Genomic DNA, 26,932 nt, shown 5'->3' on the forward strand with positions numbered 1-26,932 from the left:
TAATCAAACTACTGATGTTAAACCTTGGCTGAAGATTGGGCACAGTTAGAAATAACATTACCAGTCTGTAGGACCAAAGAGGAAGCTGAAGAGAGCTTCAGAGACAGCTGAAGACTTGACTTTTACCTTTTTTTTTTAAAGGCACTTTGGTAGCATTTCAGACTTACAGCACTAGAACTAGAAGTCAAGCACTAGAACTAGAAGGCCTTTTTTGACTACTGTTATCTTCCACTCACCAGGCACTTTGTCACCGTACTATCCATTTTTACTTATGTAATTACCAATATTTTAAATTGATTCATGTACTTGTTTACTATCTATGCCTCCCTCCCCCATTTGCATATGCACTTCAAGAGAGCAGAGAACTAGTCTGTCTGGTTTACCAGTCTTTACAACAGTACCTGGCTAACTGAAGAGGTCTAGTAAGTATTTGTTGAATGAATGAGTGAACGGATGAATGAATGAACAAATCAACTCCTGTAGCACTTTGACTCTTCCCTCTTGATGATCCTCATTCATGAATGTATTTATTTTGTGACTCCTTTGAAGTTTAAATGGGTACTTCTGGTAAGAGTACTAAGCAGATGGTTTCATGGAAGCAGGAATAGAGAAATTACTACAGATAGCTACAGAACAAAGAGATGTAGGCATATAACTCTCCTAAATACATTTAAAAAGACTCTAATATACTCACTGCTCCAAAGATTAGAGAATTTACTTGCAAAATTACTGAGCCACCCCCTCTCCCCTCAAAAAGCTTTTATGACTGCTTCATTGGGGGGAGAACAGAGATGGAGGTTTCAAGAAAATAATTTATATAATAGAATGTGTGCATATGTGGTATATACTTAGTTTTAAATTAAAAATTAAGATTTAATAAATGTTGTAATAGATGCTAGTATTTAACCATTTAAAGCTATACTACACATAAAACAAATTTAAGTCAGACTATACTACTCATTAGAAAACTAATCGCAAATCTGATACTTAAAAATCTGTGACTTCAAAGCCAAGCATGGTGGTACATGCCTGTAAGTCCCTGCTGAGGTGGGAGGATTGCTTGAGCCCAAGAGTTCAAGTCCAGCTTGGGCAACTTAATTCTAGATCTCTACGGCATTCTGAATATATTATGTTCAAGAATATGACATAATCACAAAAGTGATGTTTTAAATTTTTAATTCAATGAGAAAAACGAACAGTGCAGACAAAAGAATATCCACAAAGAAATAAATATCCATGAAAGACATATGATTAACAGAATTCCATCCTCACATGTAAAAAAAAGTATATGACTGGTATTTGTAATTTATAATAAACTTGACTAAGCAGTTGAATATCTGCTGAGAAATAGCTTAGCAGAGTTGTCATAACATAGATCTTTTTAGAAAGTCAATACCTGATTCTCTGGTTGCACGTTAGGTCAGCTTGTAAGAATAAGATAGGCACTGCAACTGGACAGCATCCATGGTAGCTGATCAATTGTAAGGAGGGGACTAAGGATTTCTTTGTGTAAAATAAAACAGTACTTTATTTTATAATTACTATATATTTTCCACTAATGAAAAAATGATCTGCTACAGCTTCTGGTGATAGTATAATACCTAAGAGCTGAGGATACCTCTCTTAAAGGGTAACTTTTTATCACATATCTTCTTACTTGCCTCCTTCATAAACCCTCCTCAAAAGGAATTCTTGAGGGATGTCATCATTAGGTCACCAGGATTTTAGTAATAACAATGCAATGAAAATAACAATAACAATAGTAGCATTTGTTTACCATATGCCAATCGCTTTTCTAAATTTTTAGACACAATAATTGAATTCCTTCTGTAGCCGTTTACATAACAGATACCGATTACAGTATTAAAATCTGGATTGACAGACACACCCTACTTAGAAATTTCTTTGGGTCTCCCTACTTTTGAACTAAGCTTGTATGATATTTGATATACCAATTCAAGTCATGCTCGAGCCATTCCTCTCATGCCAGGGAGCACAGTCTTTCAGCTGACACCTGGTTTATACCACTCATCTTGTTAAAACACTGTTCAGCCTCTGGTTATCTAAGCTAGAGGTGTGCTGCAGCCAGCTAATATCAGTTTGTGAGAAGCCCTGCGCACACATTTTCCCAACTCTGCATTCAGTGACATCATGTTGGTGACTTGACATTGGCCATGTTGGGAGTATTTTACATTATAGAAATTGGGGCTTTTTTTTTAATCAGCTAGTTGTTAAATATTTACTCATATATCACTAATCTGAGGAAATGTGTATTCTGTTAAGTTTGTCAGGCCCTATTCAGATTCAGGTAGAACAAGTTTATGTCTCTAAATTGGTAAGACCAATTATCAACGCCATCTTTAGATAACCAGCTCTCAGGAGAAAAGCAAATAATTCTCATAATTGCTCTCCTAGGTCTGGAGTAGACTCTTCGCCTTTCATTTCCACAATATGACCAATTTTTATATGCCAAAAACTTCTTAAACACTGTAATTCATCCTATCTAAAATACCATTGATTACTAGATTCACTATTGTTTTATATATGATTAAGAAAAAAAAAAAAAAACACTGCCAGTTAATTTAATATACTGTCAACTGTAATATGCATCCTGATATCAAAAATAGTGAAAACTAAAAAATGCACATCAGAAATTGATGGGGAAAAAAATCACTTCTGTCTTGTTTACTATTGGTTTCCCATCTCAGAATCTTAGTTCAACCTCTCCTTGACTCTCGATATTCCACTCCTAGATCTCCCACCTTAGTGCCTTCTCCAGTGCCTTTTTGTATTCATAAATATCTTTACCTACATAAACTACAACAGAATGAACTCTATTTATTAGGAAAAATAATCCTAAAAATAGATGCAAAATAATAAGAAAAGAAAGAAAAAAAAGAAAGGAGAAGTGGAAAGAGATCATGGAACAGAGAAGGGACAAAAAAAGGGTTCCAGGCAAAATGGCCTAAGCAACGTGCATTACAAAGTTGGTTTTAAGTTTATGGTGTGGAATGGCTTATTATCAGGATGAACATTCAAGTCTTCCCAGCAACTGCTTTCACTGCTTTGAGAAGACATGAGTCTGGCCTACCATGACCAACAAGTATTTTTAAAGCACTTCAGACTTTTCTTCCGCATTATCAAGACAAATATATATGTTTTCTGTCTTTTCAAAAAATACCTTTCATTCAACAATACTTTTGAGCTGTCTTGACTTTAATGAATACTCTTAAGGTACTTGGAAATGATTCTACTTACTCTCCATCCACTTCTGGTCTTCTACATACACAATGAAACTTTCCACCAAAATCTATGTAAAGATCATTCTCCACAATATGAAAGATCCGTCCAATGACCAGTTTATCCTTTGCAGGTCCCATCTGCATAAGAGGAGAACGTCTCAGCATAGATGCGAAGGATTCCACATTTTTTGGAGAGCCCTAAATATGAAAAGAGATATTTATATACATGTACCTCAACATGAAGGTATAATAAAGTCTTAAAGAAATATTATTAAAGTCAATTGTTGTAGCAATAATTTTAAAATGTTTGTGGAATTTTGCTTTAAAATGCCAGTTATGCTCTTCAACTTCCTCTTCCATCCTTTCCTTCCTGAAGAGGAGTTAAAGAAAGTAGGCATTGAGGTTGAGTGCAGTGGCTCACGCCTGTTATCCCAGCACTTTGGGAGGCTGAGGCGGGTGGATCACCTGAGGTCTGGAGTTCGAGACCAGCCTGACCAACATGGAGAAACCCTGTCTCTACTAAAAATACAAAATTAGCTAGGCATTGTGGTGCATGCCTGTAATCCCAGCTACTCAGGAGGCCAAGGCAGGAGAATCACTTGAACCCGGGAGGCAGAGGTTACATACAGTAAGCCAAGATTGCACCAACGCACTCCAGCCTGGGCAACAAGAGTGAAACTCTGTCTCAAAAAAAAAAAGGAAAGAAAAAAGAAAGAAATTAGACATCTACACTTGGCAGAGGATGACAGAGATGTGATAGTCCAGGGTGAGGTCTCAAGAGCCCAGGCAGGGTAAGGAGAGTAGAAGAGTGTCTGTATATCAAGTCTCTGAGAATGGGGGAGGTGGGGTGGTTAGTAGTCAGAGTATGAGCACGTGAGGAGGGCATCCAAGAAGCAATTGACTTTATTCCTAGCACTGACCATCTGTAAAAAAATGCCTGCTAAGTCAAGTTTAGTGAAACTGACTATTCTTTTAAAACAAATTTAAATATACATTATGATAAAAACAATTAAGAGCCTTTCATCACAATGATCAGTCTGAACATGATTTCCTGATATACAATTCTTTCTTTAAAAAACTTGAATTTATTAATACTTTTGTTTTTCCTAAAGTAAATTCCAAAAGAAAAACAGCTTGTTTTGTGCTATTCACTTTCTAGGAATCGTTTTACATATTAAATTCACTTGAGGTATGACTATTCTTTTTTTCTTACAAAAATTTTTTCCAAACACATTTTTCCAAATCCGTAAACACAGATTTGTGCCTTCTACTCATTTTTGTGTATAGAGTGGTGTGTGCAATTTGGTACAAACTAAAGGAAGAGCTAAGTTTCTATCTGTGAGAGCAAATCATGGAAGAATATTAACAATTTGAGCTGACGACTTACATGCTGTATTTGGAATGAGTTTTACATTTGTTATTCAGGGGAGAACTACTTACTAAAAGTTCAATAGTAAAGTGCATTTATTTTTAAAGCTACACAACTATATTTGTGACTTAAGTTTAATGCATGTACTACTTGAAAGATTACAAACTCAAACGCCAGGCCAGGTGAGGACTTGATAATCAGGATACGTGCCCAAGTTTAAAAGGTACAGACACTACTCAGCTCCAGCTGCAATTCAAGTCCCCATGTTTTAATTTTTAATGTTTTAATTTTCCAAGAAAAGCCAGAAATCCACATATTAATGTAAATTTTCCAATTTTTAAATACGTATTATATGCAGGGGGAAAAAGTTGTCCATTTTACCAACCTGGCAAAACACATCCAGGTGTTGAATTTGGCCCACGAACCACAAGTTTATGATCTCTGCTTCAGGAAAAGGAAAGTCAAGACATTTGGCTTATGCCAAGTCCCTTAGGTGCTAGAGGGAGGGTATGATGATGAATTTGTTTGGTGAACTGAAACACACTGGGAAAAAATCCTTAGCACAAAAGGGTCAATCTAAACTAAAGACAAGTCAATAGGCCTAGAGACCAACTACAGCTGAAAGGGTAACCAGGAATGTATGCCATGAGCAATCACACTAGTTTTATAAATCCACAAAATACAACATTAAAGGTCCTTAAACAAGCACTTTGAAAAAAAAGTTCTTTCTTGCAGAGCCAAAGATAAAACAAATCCTACAGAGGTAACACAGACACAGCTGACTTGCCCTTTAGAGGTAGCATAAAAGAGTAATTCTAAGTAAGCCATTCTTGACAAGAGCAGCTACATAATCCTTTGCTGGGAGCCACTATTCCATCCATAGCAGCTGCCACCAAAGCAGTGGATAATAGCAGTGCTCAAGAGAAGAGCAAACAGTATCAACTTGGGGGTCTCTGCTTATAACCAGGGCAGGTCCTGCCCACTTTCCCTATGATCTGCTTTCCCATTACTCCACTTTTATGGCTGATATCTACCAGAGTTCCTCTCTTCTTCTTCTTTTTTCCTTTTGGCTGACTCAATTGAAGCCATAGTTCAATTAAAACTAGATGACAGGGGCTAGGCATAGTGGCTCACACCTGTATGCCAGCACTATGGGAGGCCAAGGTGAGTGGATCACTTGAGGTCAGGAGTTCAAACCAGCATGGCCAACATGGTGGAACTCCGTCTCTACTAAAATACAAAAATTAGTCGGGCATGGTGGCATGTGCCTGTAATCCCAGCTACTCAGGAACCTGAGGCAGGAGAATCGCTTGAACCCAGGAGATGGAGGTTGCAATGAGCCAAGATGGCACCACTGCACTCTAGCCTGGGGAACAGAGTGAGACTCTGTCTCAAAAAAAAAAAAAAAAACAACTAGATGACACGAAGATGCAGTAGTAGTAGATCCAGTAGTTAAACTTTTACTGGAGATAATTCAGCCATCACTAAGACTTGTTCCTAAAATAACACAATGTCCTTTATCAATTGTAAAGAGACATTTGAGCTAAGATTAGTATAATAGTAAGCGGTATTTTCCCCTTGGTTTTAGAAAATTATTGAGTGCTCTCAACTGTTTAAAAAGATTCTCTTGAGATTTTTAGTAAGTCTACAGTTAAATATTAATTACATTATAAACTTTATATAGTTATTTTTTAAAGGTAACTTTAAAATCAAGTGGAAGTAGAACATTTCTCTTCCATTATTTTTTGCCTTTACTTTATTATATTTTGCAAGGAAGTCAGTGTGTTTTCAGTGAGTGAAAAATAATTTTCACTCACAAGCATAAGAACCCTGGATTAACACCTGAATTTGCTTTTAAATTGTAGCTCATTATTTCATTTGATTTTTGATATTGCATCATTGATTTTGAGAAGCTACATCAAACAATCAGACAAACCCTTGCTTCAAAAATCATAGTCTAGAACCATCTCTGAATTCTAGGGCTTATACCAAAATGTACTCATTTACTTGTCAAATGACTACTAAAAACAGTAAATGTAGCAACTCCCACAATCCATGTTGACTACAGGGAGTCCTGTTTTAAAGTCTCTAAACTAACATTGATAGCTCCTCTCATGCTGACATAGACTGCAGAGACTGGAAGCATACTGTCACTGCTGGATATGTATCATGGAGCTCAGTGCCTAACCCTGGAAAATGTTACAATAAAGCCCACTAACTGAGCTGTCATAGGTACTAACTTGGAGTTGACTATTTCCTTTAAGAGTTGGTCACAGAGCTCGGATCTCCTGCTATTCTGCTGTACTATTTTCTCCTTGGAAGCCTGAAAGTTGAACAGGACCGTCAAGGTAGAAAGGAGGAAGGTAAAGGAATTACAGACATATGGAACAGTATCACTTTCATGTATTCAATCATTCATTCATTTATTCATCAAACATGTGTTGTGTTTTTAATATACATTAAGCATATATATAACTATCATGCATATGAGGACCATTTAATATACAGCTTAGAATCGGGAAACTAGTGGTAAAAGAAATATGAGACATCAACTAATCCAACTACCTCATGTTATACATGAGTACCATACATGCTATTCAAAGCTACATGGGATGCTGAACAGTAGTTCTTAAATAAAATTTGCTGGCGAAGACAGAGAATAGATACAAACATCATAGCAAACTTAAAAGAAGACAGTACAGAAGAATAACAAATACTTACGAAACCTGACTTCTATGACCAACTCAGACAATAAACAGCTAAAAAAATCCTGAATAAGTCATTTAACTTCTCTAGATCTGTTTTCTCATTTATAAATTAAAGGACTGGATAACTATAAACTTTCTTCCAACTCTATAAAGTAGTAGGAATTCTTAAATATTCTAAAATATAAAAAGGATTTTATAAAGTAACACACATTAGAAATGGGAGACATTTCTCCCATTTGACCCAGTCACCTCCTTTAATGTAAACAATAACAACAGCTGGGCACAGTGGCTCACCCTGTAATCCCAGCACTTTGGAAGGCTAAGGTAGGTGGATCACCTGAGGTACGGAATTCGAGACCAGCCTGACCAACACGGGGAAACCCGGTCTCTACTAAAAATACAAAATTAGCCTGGCAAGGTGGCGCTATGCCTGTAATCCTAGCTACTTGGGAGGCCGAGGCAGGAGAATCGTTTGAACCCGGGAGATGGAGGTTGCGGTGAGCTGAGATTGCGCCATTGCACTCCAGCCTGGGCAACAAAAGCGAGACTCTGTCTCAAAAGAAAAAAAGAAAAAAGAAAAAGAAAAAAACCAATAACAACAAAGGTAATGAAATGGTATATATACTTTTAACTACTTCATACTGGTTAGCAAGAAAAAAATTTCAACATGCATCTCCAAAAATGACTCATTTCTATTAACTGTGCTATGATAACTTTTGTTTCTTTAACACTAACCAATAAATGTTATGCTCACAACAAAGTTCTTTTATTGAAATAAATGTATTGGTGACTCAAAGTGATATGGTACTTACATTTATCTCTCTCCCTCCTGAAATCCCATTAAAGGATGGTAAAATAATAAATTTAAAAATTGTAAAAATTATAAACCCTCAATATTAAAGGGAACAGATGGAGAACAAAAGTATACAAGCATACTTTCTAGTGGATAGGAAGCATGTGGAAGAGTGGTAATTAATGAAGCAGAGTGAAATGCAAGAAGAAGCTGTGAAAAAAAAAAAAAAAGCTATTCTATCCTGAAGAATTCCATAAAGGTATGGAGCTCAGTCATGCCAGGCTGCAGTGAGAAGACAAGCTGAAAATAAGAATAACTAAAAACAACAGAGGTAGGGCAGTCAATCTTCTGTCAAGCACAAAATTCCTCAAATGCATAATATCTGGTAATAGGTATGTATTATCCTGGCAAAAATAAATATATTTTTTTCTTCTCTTAAAAAAAAATCGAATAAATTCTATAGAGGAGAGCCAAGTTTGGGATGGTTTGTTATGCAGCAGTAACTTACACTGTTTCTATAACCTATAGAAGCAGCAAAGAAAAGAATCCAAATGACAGCTGTGCAGCAAGCATATGAATAATTTGTGATGACTCAAATACGAGGGCTCCCAAAGGAAGTCTGTGAAGTCTGGCCACATGGCTCGAGCCTTGGCTCTACCACTTACCAGCTCTGGGGAAAGGCCTATGCACTCAGAATCTCTGTGCTGCTGTTTACTCATCTTATAAAACGGGGTTTGTAATTATATCTATTTTACAAGATTGTTGTAAGGAATAAATATGTAGCCATATGTAAAGCACTCAAACACTGCCTGAAGGTAAACAGCCCCCTGTCAAAAACTTTAGCTTTTTTTAAAATTAATTTCTTATAGACTCAGTCACCACCATCAAGTTTTATTGACTAATCTAGTATTTCTCAACCAGGATGATTTTGCCCCCCCGCATCCCCACCCCAGGGGATATTTGGCAATGTCTGGAGATGTGTTTGATTGTCATGACTGAAATATCAACAGCTCTTCTTAGATCCATCGGAGAGGTGGGGGTCACAGGGAAAACTGCTGTTCCCAAACATGGAGAGACAAGTGAATACAGAGAACTACTGAAAAGAAGCAGCCTCCAAGAACAAACCTCTGTGGGAACCGGTGCCAAGGTAGGGAAAACCGAGTTGTAACTGGTGAATTGGTGGAGGCTCAGTGTGGACAAGTCTGAAAGTTAAAAACTCCAGAGAGACCCAGTTACTGGGGACTCCCACACTTTTGTGAGTTTTATCTGCAGGAGCTCAACCTGGTTCTCACAGTGAATACAGGAGAAAAATCCCTTTGTACTTCAGACAGCAGTGGAGAACAGAACTATTTTGAAATACATCAGAGCACTCTCTCCTATTCAACAATTTATTCATCAAACATGTGTTGTCTTTTTAATATACATTAAGCATATATATAACTATCATGCATATGAGGTGTGTCCTCAAGAGAAACTCTTCAACCAGAGCCTAAACTGCTGGGGTTTTGTCAGAGCCTAAGTGTCCTGGGGGAAGGGAGATAACCAACTCTAGCTGGCTGTAGTCATCTTGTCCCACCAAAAGAGAGGGAAACACTGAGAAGCAAATGTGAGGTTCACAGTCCGGAGGCAGAGGCTCACAAGAAGACTGAGACGCACTCATAAGACTGTAGAACACTCCCTCCCCACATACCCTATCACCACATTACTAAAGGCCAACTGACAGCCATTCCTTTTACCCAATACATCATGTCCTGATGTCAAGAAGAAATTACAAGATATACAAAAAGGCAAAAAACATAGTTTGAAGAGACAGAGCAAGCATCAGAACCAGACTCAGATACAGAAGGGATACTGAAATTATCAGTCCAGGCATCTAATACAACTATGATTAAGACACTAAGGGCTCTAATGGATAAAACAGACAGGATGTAAGAACACATAGGCAATGTATGCAGAAAGATGGAAATTCTAAATAAGAATCAAAAAGAAATGCTAGAGATCGAAAGCCCTGTAACAAAAATGAAGAATGCCTTTGATGCGCTTACAGGTAGATGACACAGCCGAGGAAAAAAATCTGTGACCCTGAAGATACCTCAATAAAAACTGCCAAAACTGAAAAGCAAAGAGAAAACAGATTGAGGGAAAAGTACAACAGAGTATTCAAGAACTTTGGGACAACTACAAAAGGTGTAAACTAACGGGAATTCCAGAAGGAGAGGAAAGACAAATACAGCATAAATATTTAAAACAATAATGACTAAGACTTTCCTCCAAATTAATAACGGACACCAAACCACAGACCCAGGAAGCTCAGAGGACATCAACCAGAATAAACACCAAAAACACTACATCTAGGTATATAGTATCATTTTCAAACTACAGAAAAATCAAAGATGAAGAAAAAATTCTAAAAGAAGCCTGGGGGGAAAACAGCTTACTTATAGAGGAGAAAAGATAAAAATTATATCCAGCTTCTCCTCATAAATCTTGCAAGCAAGAAAACAGTGCAGTGAGATATCTAAAGTGTTAAGAGGAAACAAAAAAGATACCAAGCTAGAATTCTGTACCCTGAGAAGTTATCCTTCAAAAATGAAGGAGAATTAAAGACTTTCTCAGACCAATAAAAATTGAGGGAATTGGTTGCGAGTAGACCTGCCTTGCGAGAAATGTTTAAAGAAATTCTTTAGAAGGAAGAAAATTATAAAAGTCAAAAAAACTCAGACCTACATTACATAAAGAAAGGCAGAACACAGAGAAGGAATATGTGAAGGTAAAATTAAAACTTTAAGTTTTTAATTATTAATTGATCTAACAAGTAACAGTTTGTTCATGTTAAACAATTTCCTAATAATAAAGGGGTTAATTATCTGAAGAAGTTGTAACAATCCTTAATGTGTACATGCCTAAGAATAGTCAAAAACCATGAGGCAAAAACTGACAAAACTGCCAGGAAAAATAGATGAATCATTACAGTTGGAGACTTTAATGCCCTTCTATCAGAAAAGGACAGATCCAGCAGGGAGAAAATCAGTCAGGATACAGCTGAACTCAACAACATCGTAAATCAACTGGATATGACGGACATCTGTAGACAATTTCATCCAGCAACAGCAGAATATATATTCTTCTCATGCCACATGAAACAGTCACCAAAACAGACCACATTCTGGACCATAAAACACACCTCAACAAATTTAAAGGAATAGAAATCATGCAATGTCTGCTTTCAGACCACAATGGAATTTAATTAGAAATCAGGAATAGAAAGATAGCTCGAAAAACCCAAAATACTTAGAGAGTAAACAAATACAATTCTAAATAACACGAGTCAAAGAAATCTCGAGAGAAATTGTAAAATACTTTGAACTAAATGAAAATGAAAACACAATTTACCTAAAATAAAAATTAGCACAGAAAGCAATGAAACTGAAAGCAGGAAATCAACAGAATCAATGAAAGCAAAAGCTGGTTCTTTGAGGTAAGCTTCTAGCCAGGCTAAGAAAAACAAAAAGAGAGGACACAAATTACTAATAATGGAAATGAAAGACAGGACATCACTACATATCCCATGGATGTTAAAGAAATACTACAAACAACTCTATACCCACAGATTTGATAACCTAGATTAAATGGATTAATTCCTTGAAAGACAAAGTCTGCCAAAAATCAAGTAAGGAGAGACAGATAATCTGAATAGGCCTATTAAAGACATTAAATCAGTAGTTAATATACTTCCAAAACAGAAAGTCCCAGGTCCACATAGGTTCATTGGTGAATTCTACCAAACATTTAAAGAAGAAATCAAACCAATTATCTACAATCTCTTTCAGAAGATAGGAGTGGAACTTATCCTATGAGGACAGCAATATCTTAATATCAAAACCACACAAAGACATTACAAGAAAAGAAAACTACAGACCAATATTTCTCATGCATGTAGATGTAAAAATCCTCAACAGAATATTAGCAAATCATATCCAACAACATATAAAAATTATATACCACAACTGACTGAGATTTATGCCAGGTTTAACATTCAAAAATCAAAATGTAGACAAAGGATTAATAACCAGGATATATATGGAGCTCAAACAACTCTGTAGGAAAAAAATTCCAATAATCCAACTTTAAAATAGGCAAATAATCTCACACCTATAATCCCACCACTTTGGGAGGCCAAGGCGGGCGGATCATGAGGTCAGGAGATCAAGACCATCCTGGCTAACATGGTGAAATCCCATCTCTACTAAAAATACAAAAACAAAATTAGCCGGGAATGGTGGCAGGCGCCTGTAGTCCCAGCTACTGGGGAGGCTGAGGCGGGAGAATGGTGAGAACCCGGGAGGCGGAGCCTGCAGTGAGCCGAGATCGCGCTACTGCACTCCAGCCTGGGAGACAGAGCAAGACTCCGTCTCAAAAAAAAAAAAAAAAAAAAAAAAAGGCAAATAATCTGAATGGACATTTCTCAAAAGAAGACATACAAATGGCAAACAGGCATATGAAAAAGTGCTCAACATCACTGATCATCAGAGAAATGTAAATCAAACCTACAATGAGGTATCATCTCACCCCAGTTAAAAATGGCTTTTATCCAAAAGACCAGCAGTAATAATGCTGACGAGGATGTGGAGAAAAGGGAACCATCATATATTGTCAGTGGGAATGTAAATTAGTACAACCACTCTGAAGAACAGTTTGGAGGTTCCACAAAAAACAAAAAACAAAACTAAAAATAGAGCCACCATGTGATCCAGCAATCCCACTGCTGATTTTATACCCTAAAGAAAGGAAATCAGTATACTGAAGAGACACTTCCCATGTTTGCAGTAGCACTGTTCACAACAGCCAAAATTTGAAAACAACCTAAGTGCCCAACAACAGATGAATGGATAAAGAAAATGTGGCACATATACACAATGCAGTACTACCATTCAGTCCCAAACAAGAAAAAAAAGTCCCTTGTAACAACATGGATAGAACCAGAGGTCATTACGTTACATGAAATAAGCCAGGCACAGACAGACAAACTTCACATGTTCTTATTTGTGTGAGTTAAAAATTAAAACAATTGAACTCATGGAGACAGAGAGTAGAAGGACGGTTACCCAGAGGCTGGGAAGAGTACTGGGGATTTGTACCCATTAACCATCCCCACTCCCTTATATGTGCTATAGTATACTTACAGTATACAAGGGTGTGGGGATGGTTAATGGGTACAAAAAGTAGTTAGAAAGAATAAGACCTAGTGTTTGCGAGCACAACAGGGTGATAAGCAATAATTATTTAATTGTATATTTAAAAATAACTAAAAGAGTATAATTTGATTGTAACACAAGGAATAAATGCTTGAGGGAATGGATACTCTATTTACTATGATGTGATTATTACATGTTATAATGCCTGTATCAAAGTATCTCGTGTGCCCCCTAAGTATGTACACCTACTATGTACCCACAAAAATTAAAAATAGGAAAAAAATGTAATCCATCACATCAATTGGCTAAAGAAGAAAAATCACATGGTCATATTTCATTTTGTCAAATGGAAAAGCATTTGACAAAATCCAATACCCATTCATAATAGTAACTCTCAGAAAACTAGAGGAAAGCTTCAACTTCATAAAGAGTATCTACAAAAAACCTACATATGTAATGGTAAGAAACTTGAAACTTTTCCTACTAAGCACAGGAAGAAGGCAAGGATGTCCCCTCTCATCACTGCTTTTCAACATTGTACTAGAAGTCCTAGCTAATGCAGTAAGAAAAGAAGAAAAAATAAAAGTATACAAATTGGGAAGGAAGAAATAAAACTGTGCTTTATTATGGATAGCATGATGATCCATGTAAAAAATCAAAAAGAATCAACAAGAAAAATACCTCCTGGAATAAGTAATTACAGCAAGGTTACACAATATAAAGTTAATATACAAAAAACTATGTGGCCAAAGTATTCGTAGTCATTAATGTGTAAACCAAGAGTATGAAACAGGTCTAAATCAATTTGGAAAGTTTATTTTGCCAAGGTTAAGGACACGCCCATGACACAGCCTCAGGAGGTCCTGAGACACATGCCCAAGGAAGCAAGGCATAGCTTGGTTTTATACATTTTAGGGAGACATGAGACATCAATCAATACATGTAAGATGTACATTGGTTATACTAGCTCAGTCCAGAGAGGCAGGAGAACTAGAAGCAGGTTGCGAGGGTGGCTTCCAGGTCATAGGTAGATTTAAAGATTTTCTGATTGGCAATTGGTTGAAAGAGTTATTATCAATAGAAAGGAATGTCTGGGTGACCATAAGCCATTGTGGAGACCATGGTTTTATCATGCAGATGAAGCCTCCAGGTAGCAGGCTTCAGAAAAAACAGATTGTAAATTTTCTTACTAAAGAGTCATTTCTATCACTAATTCTGAAAAGAGGGAGGTATAACGAGGCATGTCTGGCTCCCCCTTCCCATCATGGCCTGAACTAGTTTTTCAGGTTAACTTTGGAATGCCCTTGGCTGATAGGAGGGTCCATTCAAATGGCTGAGGGGCTTTAGAATTTTATTTTTGGTTTACAAATATAAACGCTGGTCAATGAAGATGGTAAGTGTGAAGAAAAGAGAAAAGCTGGGAGCCAGATGCTATTGAAAAATTGAAAGAATCGAAAAGATTTCTATCAAGGAGCCTTTTAAAAGTATTTCTGATAGAACAGTAGTATGAAATGGTACTGAGAAACGAGAACCAAGATGAGTCATTTTCTTCTCCTAGTCTTGAGACCCATTGCAATCTATACTAGGGAAGACCAGAAGGGAAGCAGTGTTATCAAGGGAAACCAAGAAGGCACGCAAGAAGTACTTGTAGAGAAGGTTAAAGGGGAGATTGTTCATAAAAAGACACAGGAAATTTTTTTTTCCTGTGTCCAAATATGTTCCAACGATACATATTTACAGACCAGGCCTGAAGGAAAAAGGTCAGGTTGCAAGAAAGAATAGTAATCTCTCTTATAACCCATAGGACAAAAGAAGAAAACACTGGAATTTATTTTTTTTTTTTTACTTCACCCTCAAAATATATTTATGTGTGAATGCTTTAAAATGTACATAATAAAGAAAACTACAGTACATATATATATTTTATATATATATATATATATGTACCCACATGCACACATACTTCTTTATTTTTTTGAGATGGGGTCTCACTCTGTCACCAGACTGGAGTTCAGTGGCGCAATCTTGGCTCACTGCAACCTCCACCTCCTGGGTTCAAGCGATTCTCCTACCTCAGCCTCCCAAGTAGCTGGGATTACAGGCGTAAGCCACCATGCCTGGCTAATTTTTGTATTTTTAGTAAAGACGGGGTTTCACCATGTTAGTCAGGATGGTCTTGATCTCTTGACCTCGTGATTCACCCACTGCGGCCTCCCAAAGTGCTGGGATTACAGGGGTGAGCCACTACACCCAGTCACAAATGTATTTTTTAAGTAAATACTGGAACATGTGCTCAAAAATTTATTAATGAAGGGACATGATCAAAAAAGTTTAGAAATCCCTGTAATAGTGGTATATCGTGGGAGCAGGAGAATCATTATGCTAGATAGGGACAAATAGTTACAAAAGGAGACTGGATAGTCAGTCTCTCATTTTCTGAGTAGAGCTGTGAGCCAGATGCTGACAGATGCATAGACTGGGACCAAGGGATGCTTTTAAGATTTCTAGTAAGACAGAAGTTGTCTAACTAAAGGCTAAGGTATGCACATACGCATGTGGAACTTTACTTCTAACTATTCTTGGATTTTTCTGGTATTCTACACTGCATTACTTCTAACAACAAAAAATTACCTTACAGGAAATAATGTGGGATAATTGTCTCATGTTTATGGAATTCAGTGGTCTCACCAGTGCTGGGCCCAACAGACCAGTGAAATGCTCCCTTTAAAAAAAATTAGCTTTCTATTTAAAAATCATTGTAGATTCACATGCAGTTGTAACCAAGAATACAGAAAGAGCCCCTGTACCCTTACCCAGTGCTCCCAATGGTAACATTTTAGAAGACTACAGTATGACATCACAACTAGGAAATTGACATTGACACAATCCACCAATATTCAGATTTCACCAGGTGTATATGTAATAATCAATGCGATTTTATTATATGTAAAGGTTCTGTACTGGCCATCACAGTCAAAATGCAGAACAAGTCCATCACCACAAGGATTCCTTATGTTGTCCTTTTGTAACTCCACATATCCCTTCTACCTCCCTCCTTTCTACCTCTTAGTAAGCACTGATCTGTTCTCCATCTCTATAATTCTGTCATTTCAAAAATGTCATATAAATGAAATCATACCATATGTAACTTTTTGGGACTGGCTTTTTTTTTTCACTCAGCATAATTCCCTTGAGTCATTCAAATTATTTTGTGTATCAATCACTCATTACTTTTTACTGCTAAGTAGTATTCCACGGTAAGGATATACCACAGTTTGTTTAACCACTCAACGGTTGAAGGACATCCAGGCTGCTTTCAGTTTTGGGCTATTACAAATAAAGCTGCTATGAACATTTCATTTCTTTGGGATAAATACTCTGTGTCCCAGTGACACCCAGTTCTCAGTGTGCATTTATCTCCCTTGAGAGAACCCAATCATCTCAATTTGGGTAGCTGGCCAGAGGTCAGGCAGCTTGTTCAGTTGCCAACTCCTAGACTGAGTCCACCATTCATTTCCTGGCAGTTGTCAACAATGGAATCCCCAAAGCTTTAAAAAGGTAGGCAAAACCCAAACAGAATCAAGACTATTTAGTTTTATTCCCAAATCCCAACAAACCAGGCTCCACTTGAATGTGCTTAATTGCTCTTATTTCCTGTTATTTAATGCCAACAGATTAAAAACTTAAGGGCCATAATCAGGTTATAAAAATTAATGTGATCAAAAGAAAACAATTTAAGAGCAGCCTTAGAAGCAAACTTAGACACATTAAAAGATGGAAGTGAAACTTCTGAGTAAAAATGAGAGTTACGATCTCCAAATAGTGAAAAAACTAAGGTTGGCTTGGGAAGTCGTGAGTCCAATTGGGTATGATCAGATCATATGACCACACAAAAACAAAATACATACAGAACATATACATCTTTTCTTTTAGGAAATGTATAGTACTGCTTATAAGCATGTTACAGGTGTTAACAAAAACCTACTTTCCCCAGATAATTCTATCTACTTCTTCACTATTTCATTGTTTTTATATTAACTGGTCATTTCCTCTAAACATGCTTCAAAAATGTGAGACATACAACATTTCAAAAGATTTTTATTACTCAGAGGTAATTCTCCTAGAATTCTATAATGTAAAAACAGGTTGGCACCACAGTTAAAACCAGAAACATTTTCTATCATTCCTTTACATATCAAATAGTTTTTAAAACACTGGTATAATTTTTAAAGTTGTCAGTAAAACTGGTAAGAAAACAAAGGGTTAAGTAAAACTATATAATTTTACTATGACAGTATACGAATTTAGTGGACTTAAAAATTATACGAAAAATAAATTAATTTCCCCATTATATTGAAATAAGCCCTTTAAATCTATATATTTTCTTTTTTTCTTTTTTTTTTTTTTGAGACGGAGTCTCGCTCTGTCGCCCAGGCCGGAGTGCAGTGGCCAGATCTCAGCTCACTGCAAGCTCCGCCTCCCGGGTTCCCGCCATTCTCCTGCCTCAGCCTCCCGAGTAGCTGGGACTACAGGCGCCCGCCACTTCACCCGGCTAGTTTTTTGTATTTTTTAGTAGAGACGGGGTTTCACCATGTTAGCCAGATGGTCTCGATCTCCTGACCTCGTGATCCGCCCGTCTCGGCCTCCCAAAGTGCTGGGATTACAGGCTTGAGCCACCGCGCCCGGCTTAAATCTATATATTTTCATTTTTCCAGTATTCTGAAAGGATTGGACATCTGATTTTAAATATTCTGTCTTCTGGAATATTCCAGTATTCTGAAATAAAAAATACTAATAAAAATATTCACAAAAAAGTAAAAAATTACATTTAAAAATATTTGCATGAAATCTAGTATATTGCTAAAATAAGGTAAAACTATAAACTGTCATGTAACATCAGTATTTTAAATAAATTCAAAATTTGAGTAAAATTTTTACTGTGCGGCCCCAAAACTCTCTGAAAAACATTTTTTCCAACGTTCTGAAAAGTGGCATGCCACCCTCTACTGCTAAGAAGGAGTAAGAGTCACAAAGCAGAAAAACCAATTCTTTGCTCAACTATTGCCACCTTGTGGCTATGAGATGAGTTATATGCCATAGCACAGCTCCCAATGGCCTCAACAGATTCTACAAATTTATATTGTCTAAGTGACATAAGAAGGATTAAGGTTTTAAAAATGGAGGGAAAATGGTACCTGACTTAAATGGTTATAAAAATGAATGGGACGGCCGGGTGTGGTAGCTCACACCTGTAATGCCAGCATTTTGGGAGGCAAGGGCAGACAAATTGCTTGCACCCAGAAGTGTGACAGCAGCCTGGACAATATGGCAAAACCCCATCTCTACAACAAAAAACAAAAATCAGCCAGGCATGGTGATGCACACCTATGGTTCCAGCTTCTCAGGAGGCTGAGGTGGGAGAATCACCTGAGCCGGGGGAAAGAGGTTGCAGTGCGCCAAGTTTGCACCACTGTACCCTAGCCTCAGCAACAGAGCAAGACCCTGTCTGAAAAAAAAAAAAAAAAGATCTGGTTGCTACTCTAAAAACAAAACAAAATTAGTTGAAGGGAAAGATGCATAAACCAATATTAAAGCTAATGAAGCAAAGTAAAAGAAAAGTAGGTAAGTGAGCATGGGATGAGTATGGAACCTACAACCTCCATACAGACAGTGGCATTACACTTAATGCCATTTAACTTTGGTTCCCTTTAACTAGTAACCTCAGTGTGTAATAGGATAAGAACTTCATGATGCATTGCCCTTTATTACATTCCTGGCTGCAGGGGAAAGTTCTCTGTAAGGATAATGTGCATGGGCTCTTACTGAACGTCACTTATTTCTGAGGTCCACATATAAGTAAGTCTACACTTTTAACGACTATAAGAACTAAATCAATAGGTACAACTTGGACTTTCATCATATACATATTTTTAAGTCTAATAATAGGCCATCTGAGATGTTATTTTTCATTTGTAATTATTCAGCCATCAAACTGTTTAAATTTCATTCCAACTTAAATCAGCAAATATACATTCGATCCCTACTTAAGTATAAAGCATTATGCAAAGGATCAAGAGGGTGGACTGAAAATGGCCCCTGTTCTTCAGGAACTACAGCTAGAAAACAGGACAAAACAGGTTTGGAAATCACTTTACTATAATGAGAGCTGTGGGTATACCATAAAGGTAGTAAAACACAAAACTCCAGAACATTCAAAAACAGTTTCATCTGTTTGGTGAGATCACAAAGGTCTAAGAGAGGAGATTTTTACAACAGAATTTGCAGACAGGGAAGCTAATTCCAGGATAAAGGGTACAGAAATAATGATTTGTTTAGAGAACTGCAAAATTCAACTTCAAAAAGAATATTTTAAGCAGAAACCATTTTACAAATGAAATCTTACATACAATCCCAATATATACAGTGCAAATGTAGTATTTTGTTATTTTAAGTGCATTTTATGAGTTCAAATTGACAGCACTTATTATAAAGTCAAAAATTGTCAACATGAAGTTATAATGATAAAAATCAAAAACTGAAATCAGGAATGAAGGATGATAATCCCAGTTCCCAATTTCTGTATTTTAATTGTCGAATATCAAGAAAATCCACCTATTACACCCCATGTGTAGATAAGGGGCTGAGGAAACAGACATTGTCATGTACTGTAAGTGGGAGTTCAGTACAAACAGGCTATAACTCAAATTGTGTGTACACTTTTACCCAACATATAGCCTACAAATACACTCTCATAAGTATGCAAAAAATGCAAATGTTCACTGTAACACCGTGTCAGAAAACAAAAACAAACAGAAACAACCTAAAAGTTCAATAATGAAGGCTTTCCTGCTTAAATAAATTATGCTACATCCATACCATGGAGTACCAAGAAAATATTATGTAATGATAAGGAAAAATAGTCTTACTTAGGTAAAAACTGCAATTTTCAGCAGCAGCAACTAAAACATACTAAGTGCTTATTAAGTATCAGGCACTTGTGTTAAGTGTTTTAAATAATGAATTCATTTAATCTCATAAAAATCTCATGACATAGGGGGAAAAGGAGATATACAGATACTAAGTAATTTTCCAAGGCAACACAGCTAGTAAATGGTAAAGGAACCAGGATTTAAACCAAGATTGCGTCACTGCAGAATTTACACTCTTTAACTGTAATATAGTTTAAAACGGTATTCATACTATGAACCAATTAATGTTTTTAAATATATAGTAACACTTAGCTTATACTTATATGTGTGTAATATAAAACTCTGTAGCTAGGCGTAAAAAATACACTCTCCAGCCTTGAGAAAGTAAGAAAAAGGGACTTTTACATTTCACATAATAACCTTCAGGGCTATTTAAAATTTCTTTCTAAATAATTCTAAAATAACTTTCAGGGCTATTTAAAATTTCTTTCTAAAGTAACCAAATATTACTTTTATAAAATTTGTAAACAATATTTTTCAAAAATCCTGAATACACAATTGGCATTTATTCATCTTGTAATCTCAGGAAACTCTTCAATTAAATAGGTCCAGTAACTTCAAAAGAGGTAAAGTTAGTTTTTTCACAAGTTGAATTCCTATCAACACCCAACAACTCCTCAAATTCCTTACCATAAATATGTTAGAAAAACATTGAAAACTTCCAATAAACACTAAAACTAAAACTAATGAGGTATTTTCAATTTCTTACTACTCTTAAAATTATTTTTACTCAATTATTCTGGATAGGCACATTCAACTGACATGCTCAAGGCTATACTATTCTTGTACAATTGTTTGTGAACAGTCACACATATTACAATTCAAAGACAGGCCAGGTGTAACTGAAGTTCAAATGTGCACTACATGTACTATTCATTCATTCACACATTTGGCAAATATTTACCGAATGCTCACTATGGGTCAAGGACTGTGCTAGGCACTGGGAATACAACAGAATAAGAAAGACAAGGTATCTGACCTCCTGAAACATATTCTACTGGGAAAACTTAGGAAAAATTTTATTCTGATGTGTCGCGTGTTACTTTGGCACCACAAGTTAACATATTAGTGATGACGAATGTCCTTACATTTGGGATTAAATAGAATGGCATGTGCATGGTTGTTTTCTGGTGTTTATATTTTTGTTTGGCTTTGGGCTTTTTGCCACGAAAAAAACTTGATTTTATTGTCTCCTTGAATGACACAGCTCAACCTCTAGTTAGAGCATATACCGCCTTATGTTTTTAAATAGCATTTTATATTCATTCACTAACAAAAAAATTTATTTTTTTAGAGCACTTTAGGTTTACAGGAAAATTGAGAGTACAGTATAGACACATCCCCATACCCCTCCTGTGCTGACACACGCATAGCTTCCCCCACTATCAACATCCCCCACCAGAGCAGTACATCTGTTACAAGAGATGAATCTACATGGTTTGATAAATCAAAGTTTATTATTGTTTAAGAAAACAATGGGACTTCAAAGAACTGTGCAACTGTGGAAACACCTCTGTGAAACTATTCTCAGGAAGGCAGAAGGCTGGAGAAGAAAAGGCTGGGGCCACATAAAAGCTAAAATGCACTGAATAAAGCTTACTCTGTACCAGTCAACGTACTGAAAGCACGTTAAATGTATTATTTCACATAAACTTCCCAGTAACTCCAGTTGGAGCATTATCTCCACTTTGAGATAAGACAGCAAACGTAGATAGGCTAAGTAAGTTGCCCAAAGTCACTCAGTTGAAAGATGGCAGAACCTGGCAGCCTGAACTGAGCCTAAGCAGGGTCTTGAATGGCGGTAGGCCTCTAAAGCCATAGTAGAGAGATGTACCATTGTATATTTAATCTTGCAGGCAGTGTGAATGGAGATTTAGAAGATTCTCAAGGAGAGCAATAGAGCCCAACTTTAGGAAGATAACTTTGGTCCACAGTGTGTGTAATGACCTGAACAAGAGGGCAACTGAAGTCAGTGGTATCAATTAAGAAGCAGTAGGCCAGGCGCGGCAGCTCACGCCTGTAATCTCAGCACTTTGGGAGGCCAAGGCAGGTGGATCACAAGGTCAGGAGATCGAGACCATCCTGGCGAATAAGGTGAAACCCCGTCTCTACTAAAAACACGTAGCCGGGTGTAGTGGCAGGCGCCTGTAGTCCCAGCTACTCGGGAGGCTGAGGCAGGTAAATGGCATGAACCTGGGAGGCAGAGCTTGCAGTGAGCCAAGATTGCACCACTGCACTCCAGCCTGGGAGACAGAGCGAGACTCCGTCTCAGAAAACAACAACAACAAAGAAGCAGTAAAGGGGTCCATGTAACTTGAAATGCTTCAAAGCTAGGAACTTGCTGAATGGAGACTACAACACAGCCTCCTGATATCCTCCTCCCCGGGGAATTTTATTTCCATTAAATCAAGATGTCAAAGACTTGTGAATAAGAAACTGGTGAACTGTACATCAAAACCAAACACCTTTACCCATTATCTAACAGAATTATGTTTTCTAAACTGTGTTAAACGGAGAACAACCACGCAGGGATCTTGCTGAGCCTGAGCTGGACTGAGAAAAATCTAACGGATGTCCTGGGACTGCCAGGAAACACCCCAGCCTCCTCCTGGAAAAACTGAACTGCCTTAGAAAGGAAAGGAAAGGAAAAGGAATAGGAATTCTGGGGACTCTAAAACACCTTGGTTGTTTCCTTCATTAAACAAACATTACATTTTGAGTATCAAACACTTAACTGACTACACATGTGATGCTACAATTTTCACTCTTACCACAATTAACTCAGCAATTAAGAATTATTTTATGGGGGTTTCCGAAGGGGCTTAGAATGTGGTGTGAATGGGAGTGAAGTGTGAGTGAGAAATGTTAGGTAAGAAATAGAAAAATTCCTTTCCTATACAAATATTTGGAAGGGAGCACTTAACTTTGTTTTCAACCTTATTGCACTTAACTCTTATGGCCTTACCTTAAGGATAGATCTAAAATCCATCCCTTAGGTGGCTTCAGGTCAGTCATCGCTATTCTGCTAGTATTTTATGACTTTTCCATCTATGGTAGAAAGAATAATGCCCCCTCCTCCTACAAAGACATCCACATCCTAATCTCTAGAATTTGTGAATATGTTACCTTCCGTGGCAAAGGAGAATTAACTTTGCAGGTGAATTAAGATTGCTAATCAGCTGATCTTAAACTAGATTACTTTGGATTATCTGGGGAGGCCAACCTAATCACAGTGATCTCAAAAGTAGAAGATGGCGGGCGGAGAAGGGGGGGGGCGCCAGGCCAGGTGGCTCATATCTGTAATCCCAGCACTTTGGGAGGCCAAGGAAGGAGGATCACTTGAGCCCAGGAATTCAAGACCAGCCTGGGCAACATGGCAAAACCCCATCTCTACAAAAAAAAAAAAAAAAAATGCAAAAATTAGCCGGGAGTGGTGGTGCACACCTGTAGTCCCAGCTATGAAGCAGGAGGATCACTTGAGCCCAGGGGGTTTAGTCTTCGGTGAGCTGAGATCATGACACCACACTCCAGCGTAGGTGACAGAGCGAGACCCTGTCTCAAAAACCAACAAAACAACCCAAAAAACAAAAAAGTAGAAGACAGAGGTAGAGGAGACGTTAACAGGCAAGGAAGAGATTCGCCCAGAAACTACAGAAAAGGACACAACATCACCAACACCTTGATTTTACATCAGTGCGACCCCATCTGACTTCTCACAGCCCTAAGAACACCACATTTCTGGTGTTTTATGCCACTCAATTTGTAGTAATTTGTTACAACAGAAAAAAATAAACTAATATACCAGGCTTCTTCTAGTCCTTGGATTTCAGAAAAATTTTGACATCAGTAATTGCTACTAAAATGACCCTATAACCCAGGACACTGCCAGTCTTGTAAACTGTTTGGTACTACTTCCCAGGAAGAAAAATACAGAAATTGGGTTTATTTGTACATAATCCAATTTCATGTCTGCTGAGTTTAATTATTAAAAACTTAGGCTTGTAATTTTATTTCTTCCATTTCATTTATCTATAACTTTATGGTATTTTACAAAAGTACTGGCTGAGACAAATGGAGATTTTACTTTTTTAAAAAAGAAGACATTTACAAAAGAGAGGTGAAGCGCTGACAAGTTCAATCCCTTGCCCAAGTTCAGAAAGTGATTCATCACCCAGTCATTAAATTAACAGATGTTTATCCAGACAGCAAGCTCCATGCTAGAGGTACTGTTAGAACAAGACCCAGCAGAGCACAGCCTCTCCGTGTGAGTCCCATTCTCCTCAGCGTCCCAGAAATCGCCCTAGATCGCCTACCTAGCAGGGCTCCCCGCTGGTTACCCTCCCACCAGCATTCAACCCCAGCAAAACACGCGCAGTGTGGACAGAACCCGGTCTAGTACGCAAATGCCACACAAAAGGACAACGAAAGGAAGTAAAACACCAAGCACGGATTCTAGGGGCCGAGGACTGAGCCACAATCCACCGCAACTCCGGAAAACCGGGCCTTGGCCCTCGGCTCCCCTTCCTACGCCAGGCTCCGCCCCTACTCCAGGCCTCGCCCACCGCGTCGTTGGCGTAGTTCCCGCGACTCCCTCTCACCCGCCTGGGCTCCACCTTCTGCAGAAGCTCCGACTGCCGCTCTAACGCGCTCGCGAAACCGCCTAGGCGCGTCTTAGGCTCCGTGGCAGTGGAACTCCCACTGTCGGATCCACCCTCAGTGCCTACGCCCCGAAAAGGCCTGGAGAAGAGAAACACTCGCAGAAAATGGCTCTCGGCTGCCACAGCACGGGTTCGACACAGCGCCGCCATGACTTCTTTACCTCTGACCTTTGACCTCCCCGCCGCAATCGCGCGGGTCATGGGGCGGAGCGATAAGAGGTCCGCCCACCGGCCATAAAGCGCTGAAGGCCAACGGGGTGGGGACTGCCTTTCATCTGGGAGTGGCGTGGAGCGGGAAAGACTTGAGCTAAAATTGGTGGGCTAAATAGTTGGAAAGGGGCCCGGTAAGTTTTGCGTTAGAAGTACGTTTAAGTTTCAGGAATTTCGCCTTCCTGGGCATCCGTTGGTCCACATTGTACTGTAAATTCGGCTAACGTGACCTTCGTTCTCCCGCCCGGCGGTCCCCCCTACATGGCCGCCAGCACTCGAGTTTGGGGTCTTCACTCAAATATGAGGGTCTCCTTGATTACCCTATTTAGAAGTGGAAGCCCAAATGCAGACTCTCTGGCACCTGTGTTTTTCTTAGTACCATGTAGCACTTTCTAATATGCACATATTAATATTAAATATTTAATATTTAGTGTCTACTCCCAACTTTTTAAACTTTGAAAGGAGGAACTTTGCTGTAGGGTCCCTAGCACCGGTCACAGATTAGGGCTCACTCAACATTTGCAAAACCCTGCATCCAAGTTTGCCCTTTGCCACTTCTGCGGCCGGTCCACTCACGCTACGAAAACAGTAGTTTTCCTGAAACGTTTTGACACCTCCAGATACCTGTTATCTAACTTAGGAGTTCAGAAGTTTTGGAATATCCCTAAGTATTGCACCACCATAGGCCCCCCATCCTCACTCTGGATTTTTTCCCTTTTCTCCCGCAGTGTTAATTCCCAAAATTTACGCACCCTGTTCAAAACTGAGCCTAACATCATTCTTGAGGAAGTGTTCATTAATTAGCTGTCCGTCTATCTTTGACCCAGCAGTTTAATCCACAGTTAGTTTTATTTTGGTGGCACACACCTTTCCAGTTCATTTGCAAGTACTTATTTTTATGATCACAGACCCTATTTTAAGAATGCCTTGACTATGGATTTTAAGCTTTTCTGATGCTAATGGTATAGATAGCGTAAGAACACGAAGTACACTGATCTCAGAATGGTGCACAATTGTATGAATCACATAAAATTATTACTAGCTATCTATATGGTAGTCCTTACAAATTCATTAAGGGGCCTACAATAAATTCTCCAGGTGAGTTCTCCCTCTTGGCACTTAAAACTGTTTATCTCCCAAGACTATTAATGGACTCTTGCCTAAAACAGTTTAGAATTATTTTCTACGGATGGTGCTACTTCCACTTTTTTTCAGAGAGAGTGTGGTAAATTGTAAAAAGCATGGCCAGTAGCCTTCAAGAACCCTCAGTCTGACTGGGCAGGGTGGCTCACACTTGTAATCCCAGCACTTTGTGAAGCTGAGGAGGGAGGACTGCTTGAGGTTAGGAGTCCGAGACCAGCCTAGGCCATAGCAAGAACCGGTCTCTACCAAAAAATAGAAAAATTAGCCTGGGGCAGTGGTGCATGCCTGTAGTCCCAGCTACTAGGGAGGCTGATGGAGGAGGATCACTTGAGCCCAGGAGTTTGAGGCTGCAGTGAGCTATGTTCCTGCCACCACACTCCAGCATGGGCGAAAAGTGCAAAACTCAAGTCTCTTACACACGCTGGGCATGGTGGCTCACACCTGTAATCCCTGCATTTTGGGAGGCAAAGGAGGGCAGATGACCGGAGGTCAGGAGTTCGAGATCAGCCTGGTCAGCATGGTGAAACCCCGTCTCTACTGAAAATACAAAAATTAGCTGGGCATGGTGACGCATGGCTGTAATCCCATCTACTCGGGAGGCTGAGGCAGGAGAATCACTTGAACC

At 38.3% G+C, this 26,932-nt stretch overlaps 1 protein-coding gene across 4 annotated transcripts in view; it reads right to left on the reverse strand.

Moving 5' to 3' along the window:
• MRPS28 (mitochondrial ribosomal protein S28) overlaps positions 1–25,126 on the reverse strand; it is a 101,267-nt gene extending 76,141 nt beyond the window's left edge. The window contains exons 1-2 of one of the 4 annotated variants that reach the window (XM_065519393.1): positions 24,910–25,126; positions 3,259–3,440 (exon numbers count right to left, since the gene is read on the reverse strand). In XM_065519393.1, the coding sequence (XP_065375465.1) occupies positions 3,259–3,440; positions 24,910–25,104 (377 nt within the window). In that variant the 5' untranslated portion in view covers positions 25,105–25,126. Of the gene's footprint in view, positions 1–3,258; positions 3,441–24,894 lie in introns of all 4 variants that reach the window. The other 3 variants (XM_005563600.3, XM_073999045.1, XM_073999046.1) reach the window with 3 other exon arrangements.
• Positions 25,127–26,932: the final 1,806 nt, after the last annotated feature.

This window comes from Macaca fascicularis, chromosome 8 (assembly GCF_037993035.2).
Source record: "Macaca fascicularis isolate 582-1 chromosome 8, T2T-MFA8v1.1".
Classification (NCBI taxonomy): domain Eukaryota; kingdom Metazoa; phylum Chordata; class Mammalia; order Primates; family Cercopithecidae; genus Macaca; species Macaca fascicularis.